The sequence below is a fragment of the Hyperolius riggenbachi genome, chromosome 2 (genome assembly GCF_040937935.1).
Source record: "Hyperolius riggenbachi isolate aHypRig1 chromosome 2, aHypRig1.pri, whole genome shotgun sequence".
In the NCBI taxonomy this organism is placed as follows: Eukaryota; Metazoa; Chordata; class Amphibia; order Anura; family Hyperoliidae; genus Hyperolius; species Hyperolius riggenbachi.
In genome coordinates this window covers 160,641,102-160,662,160 of record NC_090647.1, presented here as the reverse complement: position 1 = coordinate 160,662,160, position 21,059 = coordinate 160,641,102, and the positions used below count along the sequence as shown (strand labels likewise).

The window sequence follows — 21,059 nt, the reverse complement described above, 5'->3', positions numbered from 1 at the left end:
TGCACTCAGAAACATTTAAAAACTTACTCTACTTTCCACAATTTGTATCAATATATTGTGAATAAATTCTGCAATTCCACAAAGTATTGGTAAATTCTTTGGACATTCCAGTGCAGTGGAATGTAATGATTCTGCTAATCCCAGTTCATGCAGAATGTGTCAGATATAAAATAATAATGCTTCCTCTTCCACATTAGCTCTAGGCAGATTTTTTTTTTTAACAAATCAAAGTTTGGAACAAATTTAAACTAAAAAAGAACACATTTGAATAGGTTTATTTTGACTGCTTAAATGTTGGCTCACACTGGCATAAAAAATCGGCCTGTTAAGAGGAACTAAACGGACCTGATCCTAATGGAGGTGAACATTACCTAATAATCAATAGGATCTGTTCACATTGATCCGTTAGAATGGATCCGTTTGTTTCGTAAGTTTGGGGTGGAATAGTTTTTTTCTGTAACGATGGACTTGGATGGTCGCATTGAGCACACGGTAACAGAACAGAGAGTCAAGGATGAAAAACTGATGTGTTTTAAAAACTGATCCGTTTGGACAGGTCAGTTTTTACACAGATAAGTTTTTATTCTGCAGTGTGAACTGGACCTTACTTTGACCACAAAATGGCAGATTGTTATTTTATTTTATCTCCACTGTGTATTCTTTTGTGAATTTTTCAATTTAAACCACATTTCTTTTTTTAACTAGGTTCAGTGGGTTGTGCTACGCACATTTTTTTTCTTTCTGCTGTAGGATTGCACTTTTCTTTTTGTGTTTTAATGATCCTAAACTAAATTATAGTTCGCGTAGGAAATGCCTGGCTTACCATTTATTTCGCTGTTCCCACAGAGAATTCTGTTAGAACAAACTTCATGAAAGCGGTGGATAAGTATAACCTGCCTCAATTAGAAGTTACTGGGCCAGTGAAATATCACCCGGGCAGGCAGAAGTACAATGGCACTGTGAAAACCAAATACACTGGAGGGTCAGATGGTGCAATCATATAGTAGCTTCTCCCCAGGTAAATTACTATTAATAAATGTTATTTAAAAACCAGCACTGTACAATAGACAAAGTATTTGTTCACTTTATATACTGTACATTTACTGGAAATTACAGCCATAATTTAATTAACAGTTACCAAAATGTCCAATGTCCAATGTCAGCATAAACTTGATGGTAATTGATATACCCCTGAGGTTGTAGGATAGAAGATATTTCAGGCTACTGGGCAATTTAATTTCACTGGTCATGAAACAAAACATATAAATCAGCACTTTCACAATTCAACTGACAGCAAACTATTGATTTGCTCAGTAAGGTGAACTGAGGTTGAAGGCTGAGTGGCTATACAGATTCACCTGGGCACTGAGCACAGGCTGTTAAAAAAGTAATTAAACAACAGAGTCTAGTGCTGTGCTGCAGCCAGATGTGTGGCGAAGCAACACCAAATCAAAAGCTTTCATTCAGAAATAAATGCATCCAAACAATATTTGCACTATCCAGACTTAAAGAGACACTGAAGTCTCATAAAAATCATCTTTTTATGTCAAAAATATCTTTAACATGATAGCCCTAACTAAAACACCACATCCCGCAGCTGAAATCTAACTAAATCCCCTCTAACTCCTCCCTCCCTCTCCCCCGCAAAATCCACGATTTTCTTTGTTGTGGATTTTGCTGCTGGAGGAGGCAGAGCTTTCAGCCGCAGCTCTGCCTCCTTACGCGTCAATCAGCGCGTATTTCCGCCTCTCTCATGCCCCTCTCAGTGAAGGAAGACTGAGAGGGGCGGGCGGGGGCGATGATCCGGCGCTGAGACGCGTGGAGAGGCAGAGCTGTAGCTGAAAGCTCTGCCTCTCACGGAAGCGCTGCCTGGATTGCCCCCTGGGGAGTTTGGGGGGATTTAGTTAGATTACAGCCGTGGGGATGTGGCGTTTTAGTTAGGACTATCATGTTAAAGACATTTTTGACATAAAAAGATGATTTTTATGAGACTTCAGAGTCTCTTTAAAGCAGGAGTCCTCTTAACCTCCCTGGCGGTTTATTTATTTTGCCAGGGAGGCTGAAAAGGGTTTTTTTTTAAATTAAAAAAAAAATATTTCATGCAGCCAACTGAAAGTTGGCTGCATGAAAGCCCACTAGAGGGCGCTCCGGAAGCGTACTTTCGATCGCCTTCGGCAATCGAAAGTAACAAGATAGGCCGCAATGAGCGGCCTATCTTGTTTCGCTTTCCTCGTCGCCATGGCGACGAGCGGAGTGACGTCATGGACGTCAGTCGATGTCCTGACGTCAGAGCCGCCCGATCCAGCCCCTAGCGCCGGCCGGAACTGTTTGTTCCGGCTGCGCTGGGCTTGGGTGGCTGGGGGGACCCTCTTTCGCCGCTGCACGCGGCGGATCGCCGCGGAGCGGCGGCGATCGGGCAGCACACGCGGCTGGCAAAGTGCCGGCTGCGTGTGCTGCTTTTTTCAGAATGCAAATCGGCCCAGCAGGGCCTGAGCGGCGACCTCCGGCGGCATACCCCGAGCTCAGCTCGGGATTACCGCCAAGGAGGTTAAAGCCAACCTGAACTGAGTAAAATTATTTAAAATAAACACATGATGTACCTGCAAATGAATATTACATACTTGCTTTACTGTCAGTTCCTCTTTAGAAGCTCACCGTTTTGTTCTTACAATGGTTCCTTCCAGTTCTGACAAGATTTTGTCAGAACTGGAATATACTATATCAGTTGCTGACAGTTATATATTAGTTGTTGTCAGTTATAACTGAAAGGACAACTGATGAGCAAGGTAATGTCCATGTTTCTCTATGGCTCCCATAGGCGATATTACAGTTTAACAGTGCTGGACAGGAAGCTGTTATGGGTAATAGCCATTTTCAAAATAGAGGATGGAGAATTCCATTGATCGTAGTGGACAAACAAGATACGGGAGAGGAGAAAGAGATTGATGAGTAGACTACATGGGAGGTAAGTATGACGTGTGTATGTTTATTTTAACTTCTAATTTTCAGTTCAGGTTTGCTTTAAGTCTCATACACAGGTATGAAGACTGTCCCCTGCTGGGGTCAGGACTCTATCCCTCCTGTGGCAATTCAGGGCTGAATTCTGTATAGAAGAGTCGCTAGCCTACAGGCTAGCAACATGTTTTGTTGCTATGAAGGGGAAACGGGTCGACAAAGTGTTGCACAATATAGCGGCATGGAATAGGAAAAGTGAGTAGGAAAACAATGCCCCCAGCCTGTGGTTGGTCGAGACCATCCACCAGGCTGATTGCTCTCCAAAACATTGTGGGGGGGAGGGGGGGGGAGGGGCTGATGTACACACTAGATTGTCTTCCTTGGCCTAAAACCATCTAGCATGTGTGCTTTAGTTCCTAAATAGTTCAATTGAAAGATTCCTTGAGATAATTTGAAAGTGCAGGAAAACACAGACGTTTGCTGAACCTTATAGGGGCAATCGCTTGTGAAACCATGGGGTAAAGAAGGTGGGGGCTATGTTTCCAAACTTTTCTGTAGTAGGATTATGCTGTAACCCCATCCCTGTGCAGCCCTGCAGTCCTCTTGAAGCAAAACTTCACTGAAGCCTAGAAGTCCAGAAGAAACAGACACACTTTACCATATACCATGATATATGGTGTACGGGCCCATAGCTTATTTTCTACTGCCTGTTTTTTAAGGGTTTTGCCTGCGTTGGAGCGTCCATCTTCCTGGTGATAGCATGATGAGCAGAACAAGGAGGATTTAGGATATGTTGGGCAATCTCAGCCTATCATGTGAAATTGATAATTGTCGTATAAATGTGGGATTTTATTTGCATCTAACATCACCAGGGAGGCCATATGGTGATATGGTGATGTGTGTGTGTGTGTGTGTGTGTGTGGGGGGGGGCACACTAACACCACCAGGAAAGCTATATGAGGGAGAGGGACACTGGGGCCTGGAATCCACTAGAGCAATTTTTAACTTTAACTCGCTAGCGATTTCCCTAAATGCTCTGCCAATGTAAATGGATGGGACAGATTCCAGTGGAACGATTGTGATTAAGGAAATCGCGATCGCAGGACATGCATCATTTTGGGAGCGTTTCCATTCTAATGAATTGTATACGAGCAGGGAAAACGCTCCCAAAATTACTTGCAAAACGCTATCACAAATTGCTAGCGATTGCGATAGCGATTTCTAGTGGGTTCCAGGCAGAGGCGGCCTTAGGGAGGGGCAAGTGGGGCGATCGCCCCAGGCCCCGCACCTGAAGAGGGCCCCGAAGTCATGCCCACTGTGCACGCACTGAGAGCCCTATTCTTCCTGGTCGACTTATGCTCAGGTACTGACTCGCTGATTTACATCATGTGCACAGCACTCCCGGCCATGGGCGGGCAAAATAACACTGACCCAGCGTCGACCACTGTGAGTCTGCCACATTCAACCTCTCACAGGACTTAGGAGCATCTTATTTTGGAATTTGCTAAACAGGTAAAGACTACAATACCACCAGCAGAATCAGAGTCAGGGCTGGTTCAGACGGACGTTTGCAGAGCGTTTACAGCCAGCGTTCAGGGCTTGGTGTTAAACGCTCCCATTCAAGTGAATGGGAGCGTTTGTACCAAGCTTTCAAGCGCGTTTACACAAACGCAGCGTTTGGGTCCCGATTTTCCCTGGCGTTCAAGGAGCCCCTGGAAGCTACATGTAGCTTCCAGGGGAGGTTAACCGCGACGGCTAATGTCCCCCTAGGAAAAAACGCGACCGCATCCAAACGCACACGAACGCTGCTGAACGCGACGCCAGCAAACGCAACGCCTCCAAACGTCCGTCTGAACCAGCCCTCAGCCAGCAAAGTCAGGCCAACAGACACATATCACCCTGTTCCCTGGTAGTGGTGCATAAAAGGCATGAGGAGCTCCCCATTCAGCCTAGTACCCATCCTCAGCCAGCCTGGTACACAACCCTAGCTACCCAGACAGCCTGTATCTATCACAAGCACCCCAGCCAGCCTCTACCTATCCTTAGCTCCCCAGCCAGCTTAGTACCCATCCCTAGCTCCCCAGCCAGCTTAGTACCCATCTCCAGTTTATTGGTTGGCTTAGTGGCCTTTAACAAACTTAATTGTTTTTAAACAATAATAAGGCATACTGCATTAGACGTGGACAAGCCCGTGAGCATGGTGGTACGGTATATAGCCTGCACTTATGGCTCAAGCCCCCTCATATGACCCTTGCACCAGGCCTCATGTACTCTATCTTGTTCATTGAGGATGATACCCGAGCCTCTATCGAGGTAGAGAAAACAAGATTTTTTTTCAGGGGGGGCAGGGCTAAGTGGCAGAAGCTGACTGATGCAAGGGTTTCAGGATGACTTTGGGGACACAACACCGCAGGTAATTATAACTTTCTCTTACAGGAGGAACCTTGCAATTTACATTTTAGGCTGGATATCCGCGTTAAGACTGAAGGTACCATCCCTATCTTGTTTATTAACCAGGGGCTACCTATATATTAATGTATGTTCTCATTGCAGCACCAGATCTCACCAGCAGGGGCTAGCTAAATCTATAGAAGTAGTATTCTTTCTCCAGGAAACCCAGCTGTCGCCTTGAGGTACAGTAGCTGCACATTGGCTTACTTACTCATATGGCACTACAGTTTTCCAGCAGTTTTAGCTTTATTCACCGTTCTTCCCCAGCTGCTTCTTTCACCAGTCACATATTCCCATCTTCAAGTATTTTCACGGACACTGAAGTGAGTGGAATATGGAGGCTGCCATTATTATTTGCTATTAAACAATGCACATTCCCTGGCTATCCTGCTGAACCTCTGATATTAAAATACTTTTACAGCAAAGGTAAAAAGAGTGGCACTTCCTGATGTATGGGAGAGTTGAGGGGGGCTGCAGTAGTTCCTGATGTGTGGGAGAGTTGAAGCGGCCTGCAGTAGATCCTGATGTGGGGGTGAGTTGAGGGGGCGTGCAGTAGTTTCTGATGTATGGGAGAGTTGGGATAGAGGGGGGGGGGGGGGCTGCTGTAGTTCCTAATGCTCAGGAGAGTAAAGGGGGGCTGCAGTAGTTCCTAATGCACAGGAGAGTAGAGGTCGGCTGCAGTAGTTCCTAATGCACAGGAGAGTAGAGGGGGGCTGCAGTAGTTCCTAATGCACAGGAGAGTAGAGGGGGGCTGCAGTAGTTCCTAATGCACAGGAGAGTAGAAGGGGGCTGCAGTAGTTCCTAATGCACAGGAGAGTTGAGAAGGCCTGCAGTAGTCCTGATGTACGGGAGAGTTGAAAGGCCTGCAGTAGTTCCTGATGTACAGGGGAGTAGAGTGGGAATGTATGTTGCAGGTAGGGTGCAATGTGATGGTAACTTGCCCTGTAGGGATGTTTGCTGCTTGTATGAAGCTTAACCACTTTACCCCCGCCCGTACGAATTTCTCCGTCCCTTTTTCCATCCTTTAACCCCCAGGGACGGAGAAATCCGTACTTTCCGCGCTCCCGCCGCTGCCCGCGCTACCGCTCGTAAACACACCGCCCGCCGCTAGGAAACACGCCGCCGCCCGCTCGCCCGGAGATCAATGAACGGGAAAATCCATTCCCGTTCATTGATCTAAGCCCCACAATGATCCGCTGCTCTCCGATGGGCAGCGCGATCATTGTGAGAAAAAACAAACACTCACAGCCTCCTACTACTTCCTGCGAGCGTCTAGAAGGACGCTCGCAGGTCGCAATACACAAAAAGTTACTGTTGCCATCTTGTGGCCAAATAGTAAAACTACACCCTAAGCATTTTTTACATAGAAATAAATTAGTGTTACACCAAAAATTAACTCATTACCTCCCACACTCCCCATTTTTTTTTTTTGTAATTAAAAAAAAAAATCAAAAATTTACAATTAAAAAAAAATACATAAATAGTTACCTTAGGGACTGAACTTTTTAAATATTTATGTCAAGAGGGTATAACACTGTTACTTTATAAACTATGGGCTAGTAATTAGGGATGGACGCAAAACTGAAAAAATGCACCTTTATTTCCAAATAAAATATTGGCGCCAAACATTGTGATAGGGACATAATTTAAACAGTCTTATAACCGGGACAAAAGGGCAAATAAATTTCATGAGTTTTAATGACAGTAGCATGCATTATTTAAAAACTATAATGGCCGAAAACTGAAAAATAATTAATTTTTTTTCCACATTTTTCCTATTTTCCCATTAAAACATTTAGAATAAAATAATTCTTGGCATAATGTCCCACCTAAAGAAAGCCTAATTGGTGGCGGAAAAAACAAGATATAGTTCATTTCATTGCGATAAGTAATGATAAAGTTATAGACTAATGAATGGAAGGAGAGCTGAAAGGTGAAAATTGCACTGGTGCTCAGGGGGTAAAACCCCTCAGTGGTGAAGTGGTTAAAGATCATATTTAGCAATCCTTTGGATTAAGTAAATCAGGTCAGCTGTACCTTGCTGGTTTAATGAACCCTGGTTAATGATGACATTCCTGGAGCACGCACTTTTAAAATCAAGCTACTCACAGCTTTCAGGCGTCTATGCTGTTCTGTTTAATTTCGCTACATTGCCACCGGCTGCTGGGACTAAATCTCACCATATGCCTTTCTTTACCTACCGTATTTTGATTTTAAATGAAGCTGGAAATTTTGCTTATTATGAATGGATATTGAGATCTTTCTAAAGGTGTCCCCATGTGACTCAATTTTTTAGTTTTTTGTTCAACTAGAGAAATCTGATCAACTTTTCAGCTTGATTGAATAATCAGAAAAATCAAACCAATATGCAAAACACTTATGATCCATGTTTCTGAAAATATCAAACTAATGATCCAATAGAAATCTCAGTTTTTACATTTTTCTATCTGATTTTTCCAACACATCCAATCAGATTTTTATAGAAAAAAAACTGAATAATAGTTTATTTTTCTTGTTTCTTCTCCTTTACTTATCCAATCCTTTCGGTCAAATAAAATCAATTTTATTGTACCATGTGTTCAGGTTTTGAAGAGAAACACAGATAGTCCTCTGCTTGCAAAGGACTCAAATTATGTTTCATTCATACAGTCAAAGTTGTCTTCATGTACAAATTGTTCTGTACTGTTTTTGTTGTTACATACGGTAATTTTGTTATTACATGTTACAGTATTGTGTAAAGTAAGCAATTGAAAATATAAGGAAAATTAAAAAACAACAAAAAATATTTTTCTTGCTACATGTTTAAAGTAATTGGGACTTGTGACTTTAAAAAAAGTCAGATGCAGTACTTACCAATGGAGAGGGAAGGCTCTGCATCCTAATGAGCCTTCCCTCTCCTCTCCGAGTGCCCTCGGTGCAGCCCAGGATCCCTTGTTTGAATCCCCCGCCGCGGGGGACTTTGGAAGTCTTTGGGAGCCGAGTCCTCCCGAAGACTGGCGGCTCCATACTGCGCACACGTGAGTGCGCGAAAGAGGACACTCATGCGTGTGCAGTATGCAGTGGCCCGTCTTTGGAAGCACTCGGGCTCCCGAAGACTTTCCGAAGCCTCCTTCGGCAGCAGAGTGAGCAGTAGATTAGCCAAATACTGCTCCCGGGGACTGCGCTGCACCGAGGGCACCGGTAGAGGAGCAGGAAGGCTCATTAGGACCCAGAGCCTTCCCTTTCCATAGGTAAGTATCTGGCAATTTTTTGTACCTGCCAGTTCTGAATGACCTTAAATCTAGAGCTGTTACTTTTGCTTGTAGTAAGATATCGCCTGGTATTTTGATCTGTGACACATTATATTATTTTATTCCTGAAAGCACCAAGTAAATTCTAAAGTCTAACATTTCTGTGGTGTTTATAGAGGAACTTGATCTTCATCTCAGTCAGTAGCTGATAACCCTTTCCCAGTAGAAATCTTTACCTTTTGTCAAATAGATCATCAGGGTGGTCTGTGTGGCTCATATTGAGGTGAAACCCCTCCCACAGTGTGATGTCATGACCAAGGTCCTGACAGTTTTCTGTCTGTGAACCTTGTTGCATTGTGGGAAATAACTGCTTTTTCCCGCTGCCAAGCAAGCAATGGCCTCAATTCACTAAGCTTGTCTCCTGTTTTTAATAACGTTTCTGAGCAGTTTCTAGTGTTATCACCATGGTGATAAGGCATGTAGTATTCAGTAAACAATTTACCTCAGGCAAACCTAAATTTAACTCTTCTGTCTTTAAGTTGAGGAGATATCTCTAAAGTTAACGTTTCCTTAAAATAACTATAGAATTCTAAAGTTGAGGACAGGCTGTTAAGTAACTGCATGTGAAAATAACTAAAGCGGAGGTAACAGAAATGATAAGATAACTCTCCCACTGTGAAAAATTATCTCTGCACCTTAATAAGACAAGATCGGTGTGTGGTGGTTTTCTCTTGCCTTATTATCATCAGCATGATCTTAGTGAATTGAGGTCATCATCTCCCTGATGTCACCACCAGTGATACATTTCAGAATGTAAAGCAGGGTGAACAAAGATTTTACAATGGGCAAACATTGACTAAATCTATAAATAAATATTGTAAAAAAAAGAAGCAATTTTATTCCTTATATTATTTCCACTACAGTTCCTCTTTAACAGGTGACATTTGTTCAGTATTCTATAAAGAGCCAGTTCTTGCTGATCATGTTATGGGCTTACACTAACACTTGTATTTCTTTCCTTTGCTAAAATCCTACTCTATTGCTGGCAGTGATGACAGCATTTCGGCTTCAGTGGCTTCCATCCAACCGCAGCCCTCCACAAGCTACGCCCCCAGTTCCCCAGGATCCAGGAGGTCTGTCAGTACTCTGAAGAAACGGTTAACCAATCCTGCGAGAGAATTAAGCAGTGGGAGCCTCCCTGATCAGCGACAAAAACAGATAGAAGTTCATCCAAAGCATGGTGTACCGGGCCGAAGGAGGAGTGCAGATGATGGGGGAAGAGGGAGCTTTGATCTCGGAATATTACAGAAGATGGAAGACTTCTCCCACCCAGAAGATAAGAGATTGGTGGGTGATTTTTTTCATTGTTTTCCAAGGAAATCAAGGTCCTGATTTACATTTATAAGATGGCAGACGTGACCCTCACTGAGCCTAGGCTAGGTTTATTGGATATATTTAGAGAAAGGTATGAGTTTGAATAAGTTCAATAGATAAATCAGAAGATGGGTGAAATATATCATAATTTGCATAAACCATTTTTGCATTATTCAGTTTCTGATTACCGGTAGTTGCCTGGCAGGATATGCAATGCTGCCTTCGTGTGCTTATGCTAGATACAGCTTGTTATGACTTCTGTGTGTGAGCTGCCCAGTCTCCTCCTCCTTTCCATCATCACTCACAGTAGGTAGACAGGGAGGAGCCAGGAGGAGATACTGGCCAGTGTTTTCCTATTTACATCAAAATCAGTTAACCTTTTGCACACTCGCATTCAAATGCTTTCATGTAAATCAATCATCCAGGAACCACTGCTATCTCTGCAGCAAAGTTAAAGAGAACCCGAAACAGGTGAAAAATGTAAAAAAAAAGCATACTACCTTATTTGGGGGGCTAGCCAGGTAAGGTAGCATCCGTAATTGCCGTTCCCCAATGTTCCCATCTCCTGTATTTCTTTTGTTTTGTGCATAAAAATAAAATGGCTTCAATCCTGGGGTCACCATGCTGCAGCTCGCCTCTCTGCTTCTCTACAGAGCAGAGAGGCGCAGAGGGGCAGGATAGGGGGAGGGAAAAGGTGTGGGGAAGGGCCATTTTGCAAGACTGCCTCTCCTGCAAAGCATGCCCATTTCCCTAATAGTCTCCCGACAAGCTGTTGATGGCAATTTTGGAATGGGGGTGGGGTTAGCGGAGCGAAGGGAGACGGAAAAAGGCACGGAAGAGACACAGAGGTATGCCATTAAGCAAAGAACAGGCCTCTGTGTCTCATTTGTATTAAAGAAACCACCTTAGGTACAGTTTAAATTAAAAGTGGGGGTCTTCGTTAAAGGAGAATATATTCTCTTGCGTAGTCATATACACCACACAGAGGCTCCCCAGTGTTTGCATGTGTCCTGACTCTGGCCCTATAACATGAAAGTATATGCATGTGAGTGTGCACAGCGTTAACTGATTTGGCGGCTGAGTGCGGACCAGCTGCTACAATGATGGACAATTGTCATCTCTTGTCAGAATGGAAGATAGATCCCCCCATATAGAGCCAGGTTGTCCCTTAGGCTTATGTAGCAAAGGCAGCTCCTTATTGCGGGCTTCAGTACATTTGTGCACTATGGGCTTGATTCACTAAACGTGATAACTGAAATATCACACCTTATCAAAGATATCACACCTTATCAAAGTTAACACGCCTTATCAGAGTAGCATAGCGACCGATACAAACGTATGCCTGCTAATTATCAATGGCACTCGCCCTGCCCTGAGCCCCTGCGGGTTTGTAGCGCTCGCTATGCTACTCTGATAAAGCATGTTAACTTTGATAAGGTGTGATATCTTTGATAGGGTGTGATATTTGAGTTATCACGGTTTAGTGAATCAAGCCCTATGTGAGTTGTAAAGGCCTGTATCGGGTCAGGTGCCCGTATTGATTCGAGGTGTGGGTCGGGTCGCGGGTAGCGAGGTGCAGGTCGGGTCACGGGTAGTCAAAGCAAGCATAAGATTAACCCGAAAGCAAGCATGCAGAAAAAATGTAATAAAGCTAGCCTGTTGTTTGTTGTCTTGGTGTCATAAGTGCAGTGAGTAGTGGCATGCAAGGTCTGCCTTCAGGGTGCTAAATAATAAATAACTTGGTAAGTGATGTCTGCGGGTCATAGCTTTGTTAGACAATGAGCAAGACAAGGTGGGACAGATAGCAGACAGACAGCTTTATCCTCAGCATACATCCCATTCTGTTATCTAGCAGATCTGTGATGCTGGCAGATAGATGGTTCGATAGATCATTCCTGACAGGTGCGATCTGATTTTCAATGGTTTTTCTGATCGATTTCTCATAGAAGTGAATGGAAATCAATCAGAAAAACGATCAGAAAATCGGTCGGAAAAAAAGTAAATCTGCTGAAAAATCTTATTGTGTATTCCCAGCATTAGAGATGTGGCCTCTGGGAACTTGTCACAAACTTGAAGGGGCCAATGCAGATCTCCAGCACACTACTGTGTCTTCTTCACCAGAGCTGCCTTCCTTCAAGTTATGTTTGTGTAATGCTGTGTGTGTACAGCCAGCCACAGCTGTGCTCAAACCATGGGCGGCACTACACTGGGGCATGCTGGGGCACTGGCCCCTTTTGGGAAGCAGTGTGCCCCCCCCTTTCTCAGTGTCATACAGTTCACTCCAGGCTCCAGCATCATACAGTAAACAAGATATAAAACTCTCCATGTCAGCCTGAATCTATGTAGGCGTTAAGTAAACCAAGGGCTTGAATCACAAAAGAGTGCTAACTTAGCATGCCTAAAAGGGTGTGCAAAGTTTTGCGCGCTTAGTTAGCACACGCAAAGTTTAGCGCTGCCTGTAGCGCGTGAAACGTCACACCGGGTGCGCCTAAAATATCGCACCAGGTACACCCGAAACGTCGCACGGCGTGCTAACTGCTTAGCACACTAGTTAGCACGCCCAAAGCTTTTAGGCGTGCTAACTGAGTTAGCACCCTTTTGTAAATCGAGCCCCAAGAGTCTTATCTATTTGCCACAAATACCTCACAATACTTGCAAGATTCCTTGCAATTAATGTATCTGGATGACACTTATTTTTGCAAAAAAAATCTACCTCCTTCTGTTTGTATGTTCTAATATTGACAGTCAACAGGAATAGAGTCTGGAGAAGGCTTACAAGCTAAAATATTACTGTTTTACTTGTATATACGGACAGGAAGTTTTGAGTCAGGATAATAATCCTGATTCAAAACTTCCTGTCTGTAAAATACAACCTCTAGTCTCCAACCACGTTAAGCTATTAAGATAAGGAATAGGAATTACTCACATGGAGGTTGATTCACTAAACGTGCTAATGCATAGCATGGCCGTTAATATGCCTTATCGGAGCACGGCCGTTAACACGCCTTACCAAAGTTAACATGCCTTATCAGAGCAGCACAGTGAGCGCTACAAACGTATGCCTGCTAATTGGCAATGACGGGAGCTCCGTGCTGCCCTGAGCCAGTAGCTCTCACTATGCTACTCTGATAAGGTGTGTTAACTTTGATAAGGTGTGTTAACTTTGGTAAGGCATGTTAACTTTAGTTAGCCTTAATTTTATCACCTGATTTAGGCAAAAAAATATCTAAAGCTCGCCATACAAACATCGATTTTGATCACCTAAATGGGCCTCTCCAGCCAGCCATTGTGCCCATTTTGTGCGCCCCCCCCCCAAATTAAATTAAAAAAAAAGATACTCACCTAAGGAAAGGGAAGACTCTGGGTCCTATAGAACCTTCCCGTTCCTCCTACGGTGCCCGTGTTCCAGTGCTGGATCCCCCGTTAGCAGTCACCAGCAGGTGGATCGGAGACGGCTCACTTCTGAGGCTTCAGCAATCTTTGGAAAGCTCGATTGGTTGGAGGCTGCTAACGGGGGATCCAGCGCCGGAACGGGGGGGGGGGGGGGGACCGTCGGAGGAACGGGAAGGCCCGATAGGACTCAGAGCTTTCCCTCTCCTTAGGTAAATACCTGTTTTGTTTTTTTAAACTCTCTTCAGACTCACTTTAAATTGCAGCCAAAAGGCACTTGATGGCCAGCAGACAGGAAGCCGAACAGCCCTATAAGCGACCATTTAGCCATTTGTCTGAAAGAGGGTATATTGTTGCATGTGGCTGCTGCACAAGCTCACCAGGGACCAAATCACAAACCAGAATTCCCCCCAATGACTTCAATGCAGTTTACACTTGATTCCCACAGATACCTGTAATTTTGGCCTAATTTGAGTGAAACCATCCCCACCAGCACTACTGACTGATGTGGAGGGTGAGCTCAGTGCTGCTGGTGGAGGGGTCATTATTTGCTTTTTAGTAAAGGAATTTGAAATCTTTGTGGCCGTGTTTAGCCTCTCAGGTTGCTTGCAATCGTTTTTTTAATTATAAGTGTTAGTCCAGCCATAATGTGTAAAGTACCCCTGAACAGGAGGCTGCCATATTTAATTCCTTTTTAACAATACCAGCTGCCTGACAGTCCTGCTGATCTTTCTGGAATCAGTAGTGTCTGAATCACACACCTGTAACAAGCATGTGACTAATCCAGTCAGACTTCAGTGCGAAACATTTGATCTGCTGCATGCTTGTTCAGGATCTATCGCTACAAGTATTGGCTGTAGAGGAACCACAGGAGAGCCACACAATTTACAAAGTTCTCTTCATGTCCTTTTATTGATGGCTGTTACTGGGGAAATTGGACCAAGACAGCAACCATATTGTGACACTGGGTCTAACCTACACCACTAGCTCTATAGCCAACATGAAACATTTCAGCTTGTATTCCACTTTTGTAGTGACTACCAGACCCACAGTACCTGCCATCCACCAAGGAATGCTCTCTGCTGGGTTTTCCCAACAATCCACTCTATACAAACAACACATCCACACCCTCCATCCAGTGCAGTCAGGGCCGGCACTGCCATACAGGCAAAGAGGACATTTGCCCCAGGGCCCCTGCGCCGTCGGATCCTGCCAAGTGGTCTGCTCCCCTGGTCCCCTGCACATTAGCTGCATTAATCACTGACTCAGCTGTCTCGGTGGCCGGTGGCTGTACAGTCTATGTAGTCTTCAGTCATGCTGTCTGCCTCTTCTCCCGCATGTTTACAAGTGATTATTGCAGCTAATGTCCTGGGGAGCAGTGGGGAAGTGTTTATCAGTGGGGAAGGGGGGGCTATCATGGGGGGAACTATCCGCGTGGAGGAGATAGGGCTGCCCCACACTTATGTTTGCCCCGGGGTCCCTGAGGCTACGTTTCCACTGTAGTGTGAAATTCTTACCTGCAAAAAATAATATAAGATTTTTCTGCTTGGTGAAAATACGCATGTAAAGTTTTACGCGTTTTTATGTGAATTTTCGTACTCGAAAATTTGCATTAGTTAAATATAACAATCTGCCTAGTAACATCTTCAGTCATGACTCCTGACAACTTCTTGTAACCATGGATCTAATATGGATTTTCACACAAATAATGTGAATATTTGCATTGCTATGCATTGCCTATACAAAGCATTGTACGCAAATCATACGCGATATCCGAAAAAATGATGAAAGACCTCTCACCTTTTACGCGTATGAAGATTTGCATTGTATGGAAACAGCCCCATTCACTAGCATTAGTTGCCAAATCAATGCGAATTTTCTGAAAGAAAAATCTGACACAAAACGCACAAGTGGAAACCTAGCCTAAAACCGTCCATAGATGCAGTGTAAAGGGGGCAGCCCTGCTAGAGGTCAGTGGAGAGGTTCACCAAGCACAGACACATGGGGCCTGATTCACAAAGCGGTGCTAACAGTTAGCACGCTGGTGAAAAGCCCTTTATCGCACCTAAACTCAGTTTAGGCATGATAAGTTTAGGTGTGATAAGTTTAGGTGTGATAAGTTTAGGCGTGATAAGTTTAAGCACCCACTGGGTTAGCACCGCAGTGCACAGCTGATCAAAAGTTTTGCGCTAGCAAAGTCTGGTGCACTTCGCATAGAGTTTAATGGCGCTGCTTTGCGTGCCGGACTTTGTGTGCGATCTAAACTTATCTAAACTTATCATGCCTAAACTTATCACGCCAACACTTATGAAGCCTAAACTGGCTTTTCACCAGCGTGGTGCAATGGTTATCATGCCTAAAGTCTCTAACTGGGTTAGCACCGCTTTGTGAATCGAGCCCATGGTGTGAACAGATATTGGATATTTGATGGCCACACCTGTGCACACTTGGAAAAGGCATCCAAAATGACTTTTGTTGGTCATTTCTAGTTACCTAAGTTGCAAATGTGTAGAGGCTTTTGACACACTCTAACCCCACTGGCAGGTATCCCCAGAGGAGAGATACACGGCACACACTGTAACCCTAGAAGCACCCTAAGAGGACATTTACACAAAAAGTTAAAGTTAATGAAGACACAAAAAGTTAAGCTAATTAGTTCTAATTTTATTTTATATTGCCTGAATACAGGTACAGATTGTATTTACAATTGTTGTGGGGTCATCTCACCCCAGGATCCAGAAGAAGGCGAAAAAACCCCCAGAGGCAAGTAAGGTCTGATTTGTGCCTCAGAGGGGAAAAAATTCCTTCTTGACTCCTATGTGGCAGTCGGCATTTACCCTGGATCCCAGGTATCTCCCCAGATCATGCTCCACCTCCCACGCTGTCTCCGCTGGGCATCTTCTCTCTGCTCTTCTTATCTTGCTAGGAGAACCTCCTGTGAATCTTCTATCACCAGGGACAGCCGCAGATGGTGGAGGGCACTTTAGCTACCTATATGTGAAGGGGGGGGGGGGCCTGGCTATATATACAAGTATGGGGGATCAGCCTTCCTATACAAGGAGGGAATCTGGATACCTACAGTATGCTGGATGGATCTGGCTACTTATGAAAGGGGGGACTCTGGGAGAAAATAAGTCTTCCTATAGTGGCGGAATGCTACCTTTACTGGTGGGAATTTGGCTACTTATACTAAGGGTAGGAGGAGCATAATGCTACCTACACTGGAGGGAATACGGCTACCTATACTTAGGGGGGCTCTGGCTACCTATATGGGGGCTAGGAAACTGGCTACCTATACAAGGGGAACTCTGACTGCCTGTAGCAGAGATAACTCTTGTTACTTTTACTTAGGGGAGACTCTGGTTACCTATACGTAGGAGTGAACTCTTACATATAGGAGGGGACTCTGATAGGTTTTTTTTGGGCCAATTATACTGGGAGTGGGATGGAGGGGGGGGGGGGGGCTATACGGCTTCTAATACTGGTGGGGAAAAAAAAGGCTACCTATACTGGTGGGAGTCTGGCTAAACTTATGTGTATGTTCAGAGCATCAAGGTCTGATCTATACAAGAGGGGTCTGAGACCCACAATGTGTCTGACCAGAGCGTATAGCTCTGATCTATACAAGAGGGGTCTGAGCCCCACAATGTGTCTGACCAGAGCGTATAGCTCTGATCTATACAAGAGGGGACAGAGCCCCACAATGCGTCTGACCAGAGCGTATAGCTCTGATCTATACAAGAGGGGTCTGAGCCCCACAATGTGTCTGACCAGAGCGTATAGCTCTGATCTATACAAGAGGGGACAGAGCCCCACAATGTGTCTGCCACGGGGCTAAAAAGCCTCTCGTGGCCATGCAGTAAAAGAGTGTCAAGGCCGGTAATTTGGAAATCCATGGAGGGAAACCCAGGTGCACTCGATATGAGGGGATGTTCCGCCATCTGCCCTAATCTAGGAAGTTCCCCTACATCTTCATGCACCGGTCATCACCTCAACAAGGAGATCCACTATTTGTCTGACCAGAGCGTATAGCTCTGATCTATACAAGAGGGGTCTGAGCCCCACAATGTGTCTGACCAGAGCGTATAGCTCTGATCTATACAAGAGGGTCTGAGCCCCACAATGTGTCTGACCGGAGCGTATAGCTCTGATCTATACAAGAGGGGTCTGAGCCCCACAATGTGTCTGAGCAGAGCGTATAACTCTGATCTATACAAGAGGGTTCTGAGCCCCACAATGTGTCTGACCGGAGCGTATAGCTCTGATCTATACAAGAGGGGTCTGAGCCCCACAATGTGTCTGACCGGAGCGTATAGCTCTGATCTATACAAGAGGGGACTGAGCCCCACAATGTGTCTGCCACGGGGCTAAAAAGCCTCCCGTGACCATGCAGTGAAAGAAAGTCAAGTCCGGTAATATGGAAATCCATGGAGGGAAACCCAGGTGCACTCGATATGAGCGGATGTTCCGCCATCTGCCCTAATCCAGGAAGCGCCCCTACGTCCTCATGCACCGGTCATCACCTCAACAAGGAGATCCACTTTGTGTCATATCCGATAAGTAAGTGAATATTTAGTGGTTGAAGTGGCCCTGATGGAAATAAAGCTGCAAGAGCTCTCAGGATGTTTCTGGCCCTCGCACTGGCCACAAATTACTCTGATGGTTACCGAGGACATGCTGTATTGCCGCTGCTGTAGCCCCATGTGGTGGAATAGGCTCTTCACTCAGGGAGTCCTGCACATCCACCCACTGACCACCCGGGAAAGAACTTTCACCCCCTGCTGTCTTTACTTCTGGTCACCTCTTTCTTCCCTCATCACTGCTGTTCACCTCTTTCTGCTGCCATTGCTGCTTATCACCTCTTACCTGCCATCATTGCTCCTTGTCACCTCCTCTTGCTGTCACCTCTGCTCATCACCTCTTACTGCTGGCACTGCTCACCACCTCCTCCCGCTACCTACTGTTAGGGCCCGTTTCCATTACATGCGGTGCGATGCGGCTACATAGACGCATCGCACTGCGGCTGTGCTGTAACCAATGCACAGCAATGGGACAGTTTCCATTGCGTGCTGGTTGTGTGGAGCGATCCAAGTATCTGCAGCATGCTGAAGATTCTCGCACAGCCGCATCCGCCTGCCGACTCCTCCAATACACTTCTGCAGTGAGAGGCGCGGAAGTGACGCGAATAGTAGCGGAGGTGATGCGTAGCCGCATCGGCTCCCATTCACAAGTGGAAACGGGCCCTTATAATACACCTGCCTGCTACAAGAATCTAACCTGCTGGTAAATAGAGTTTAACCATCTCTGTCTGCCTGCTACTAAAATCAACCTATTTCTATCTGCAGACCACTAGAATCTAACTGTCACTTCCTCCTGGCAAGTACACTCTATCTTTCACTACCTGCTGGTCACTACATTCTACCTATTTTTGACTGTGTATGTGTGTGGGGATGACACAGGTTACCTCTCCTGGGGAGCCAAATGGGTCAGTCTACCACCATCCGTCCATCAGACCAGCTCGGGAGAAAGGGCCGCCAAATCGTCTCGGAGTCTCTGTCGGGAGGTGAGAAAACATGTTGATCAGTCTTACTGTTCACACAAAATAATGGCCTCAAGCAGAGCCGGGACAAGGTCCTCCAGCACCCAAGGCTGAGACACCAAAGTGCGCCCCTCCATCCCTGCCACCCCAGCCATCACACACTGATTGCTATTAGACTAAGAGGCGCCACAGGGCCCAAAACCTTCCCAACACCTTATATATAGTAATATGGCTTGCAGTCACTGCCATGTATCCCCTTTTCTTATTTCTTTCTGCTTCAGACACAATTAGGAATGACAGCTGAATGAATTCTGCGCCCCTTCCTACACTGCGCCCTGAGGCTGGAGCCTCTCCAGCCTATGCCTCGGCACGGCCCTGGCCTCAAGATTAAATGAGATTACATTAAAATGGTTCTAGTTTTGTAAAGGAAAATGTCTCCTCCCATTGATTGCAAACTGAGAAGATGTGACCGGGCTCTACCTCACTGACAAAGAACTCCATTAGTGACATATGGGCCCATATGCATTTCACTTTTTCTCTGGTGATACGAAATGTGGGCGCCCTGCTAGTGGTGGCCACAGGCGCCCAGTGAAATACCGCATTGAGGAGAAATTGGGCACCCTTGGTGCCCGATAAATATTGGGCACGGGGGCCACCTGCGATGCGCACTGTTTATTGGGATTCCAGTATTGTAATGGGTGCCTGTGGTGGAGCCATGGACAGATAATGTATAGAGCACTGGGTATCGGGGGACTCATTGCACATTAGAGAGGGAAGCGTTGAGAGTTTCGTTGTGTTCATCACGTCCCGATATCGCTTGCTGTTATCGCCGCACACCCGATCGAGCAAGCCATACATCTTACAGCATGTCTGACCGACTAATGCAACCAATTTCAGGACGAAATTGGTCACATAGTCGATTGGGCATGCACTTGGCGGCTCGAATTTTCATCCGATTTGATTATAATAATCAAATTGGATGGTCGATTGGTCACCAAGTCGCCTGATGTATGGCCACCTTAAGTTTTACATAAAGCAAATCTAAAGCAAAAATAAACTTATGAGATGATGAATTGTATATGTAGTACAGGTAATAAGTAGAACATTATAGCCTAATTCTAACCAACAACAAAGCCCTAGTCTCACCTCCCATCATCTTTAGTGTCTGGGGTTTCAGGTAAACAATAGCTGAAGTGCCAACTCCAATGTCCATAAGTCCTTGTGTGCAGGGCCGGATTTGTACTTCTTACCGCCCAAGGCCGACTATTACCAGCCGCCCCAACCGAAACCGTATCCTACCACCTCTCTCCACACACACACACCCAAAAAATTTTGGGCCGCTGGTGTCCACTATTGCGGCTAGTGCCGAGGTCTCCATGGCAACGTGAAGTGAATCAATCACGTCACACGGGGGAACTGGTCAATGAAGCGATCTACAGGTGATGGGCGTGGTGGGAGCCGTCCACCACACACACATTGTCAAAAGTGGCTCACAATTGGACATTGGGTGGGGTCAGCAACACGTAAAAGTGAGTCCTGTACCCACTGCTGTCTCCAGGGTAACAGCGCTGGCCAATCAATAATTAAGAAATGGGTACTGTGAGAGGCTGCTTTCAGTATTCTGTACTATTTGCTGGTGCTGCCCCTGGTCCTTTCATCTCCCACACCAAGTGCGTGGGACCTGGCCTTCTGTAACTGCCTGGAGCTGCTGCTATGTCATTGGACAAGGTCTGGCTTTTTGCTAGTCACACACTGTTCACAAACATTTAATTAACGGACTGCAGCTGCCTGTAGCACTGCACAGGCAGATGCCAGCTGGTACTAATAGTGCAGTTATCCTGACCCCTTTCATTTGTTTGGACACTTGCAAATAATGCCCTGCAAATAATGCCCACTGTCTGCAGGCCGCCCCTTGTTTATCTGGTGCCCTAGGCCATGGCCTATGTGGCCTTGCCAGAAATCCGGCCATGCTTGTGTGGCATTTTAGCTGGAAGATAACTGAATGCTGGAATCAAATTAATTACAGCATTTGGCTACTCTGGTTCTGAAATCAACTCCCTTTACAAGCCTCATACCTGGAACAGCAGGTTCACTCAGCCGGAACATTGGGTGCACTCGCC

At 45.4% G+C, this 21,059-nt stretch overlaps 1 protein-coding gene across 4 annotated transcripts in view; it reads left to right on the top strand.

Annotated features, from left to right (window-relative positions):
* The window catches only part of CCDC122 (coiled-coil domain containing 122), a 108,728-nt gene that overhangs the window by 37,904 nt on the left and 49,765 nt on the right, over positions 1 to 21,059 (top strand). For 2 of the 4 annotated variants that reach the window (XM_068267769.1, XM_068267768.1), the window contains exons 2-4: positions 847 to 1,018; positions 5,392 to 5,443; positions 9,686 to 9,983. In XM_068267769.1, coding sequence (XP_068123870.1) covers positions 9,874 to 9,983 — 110 coding nt within the window. In that variant the 5' untranslated portion in view covers positions 847 to 1,018; positions 5,392 to 5,443; positions 9,686 to 9,873. Of the gene's footprint in view, positions 1 to 846; positions 1,019 to 5,391; positions 5,444 to 5,513; positions 5,589 to 9,685; positions 9,984 to 21,059 lie in introns of those variants that run through there. The other 2 variants (XM_068267770.1, XM_068267771.1) reach the window with 2 other exon arrangements.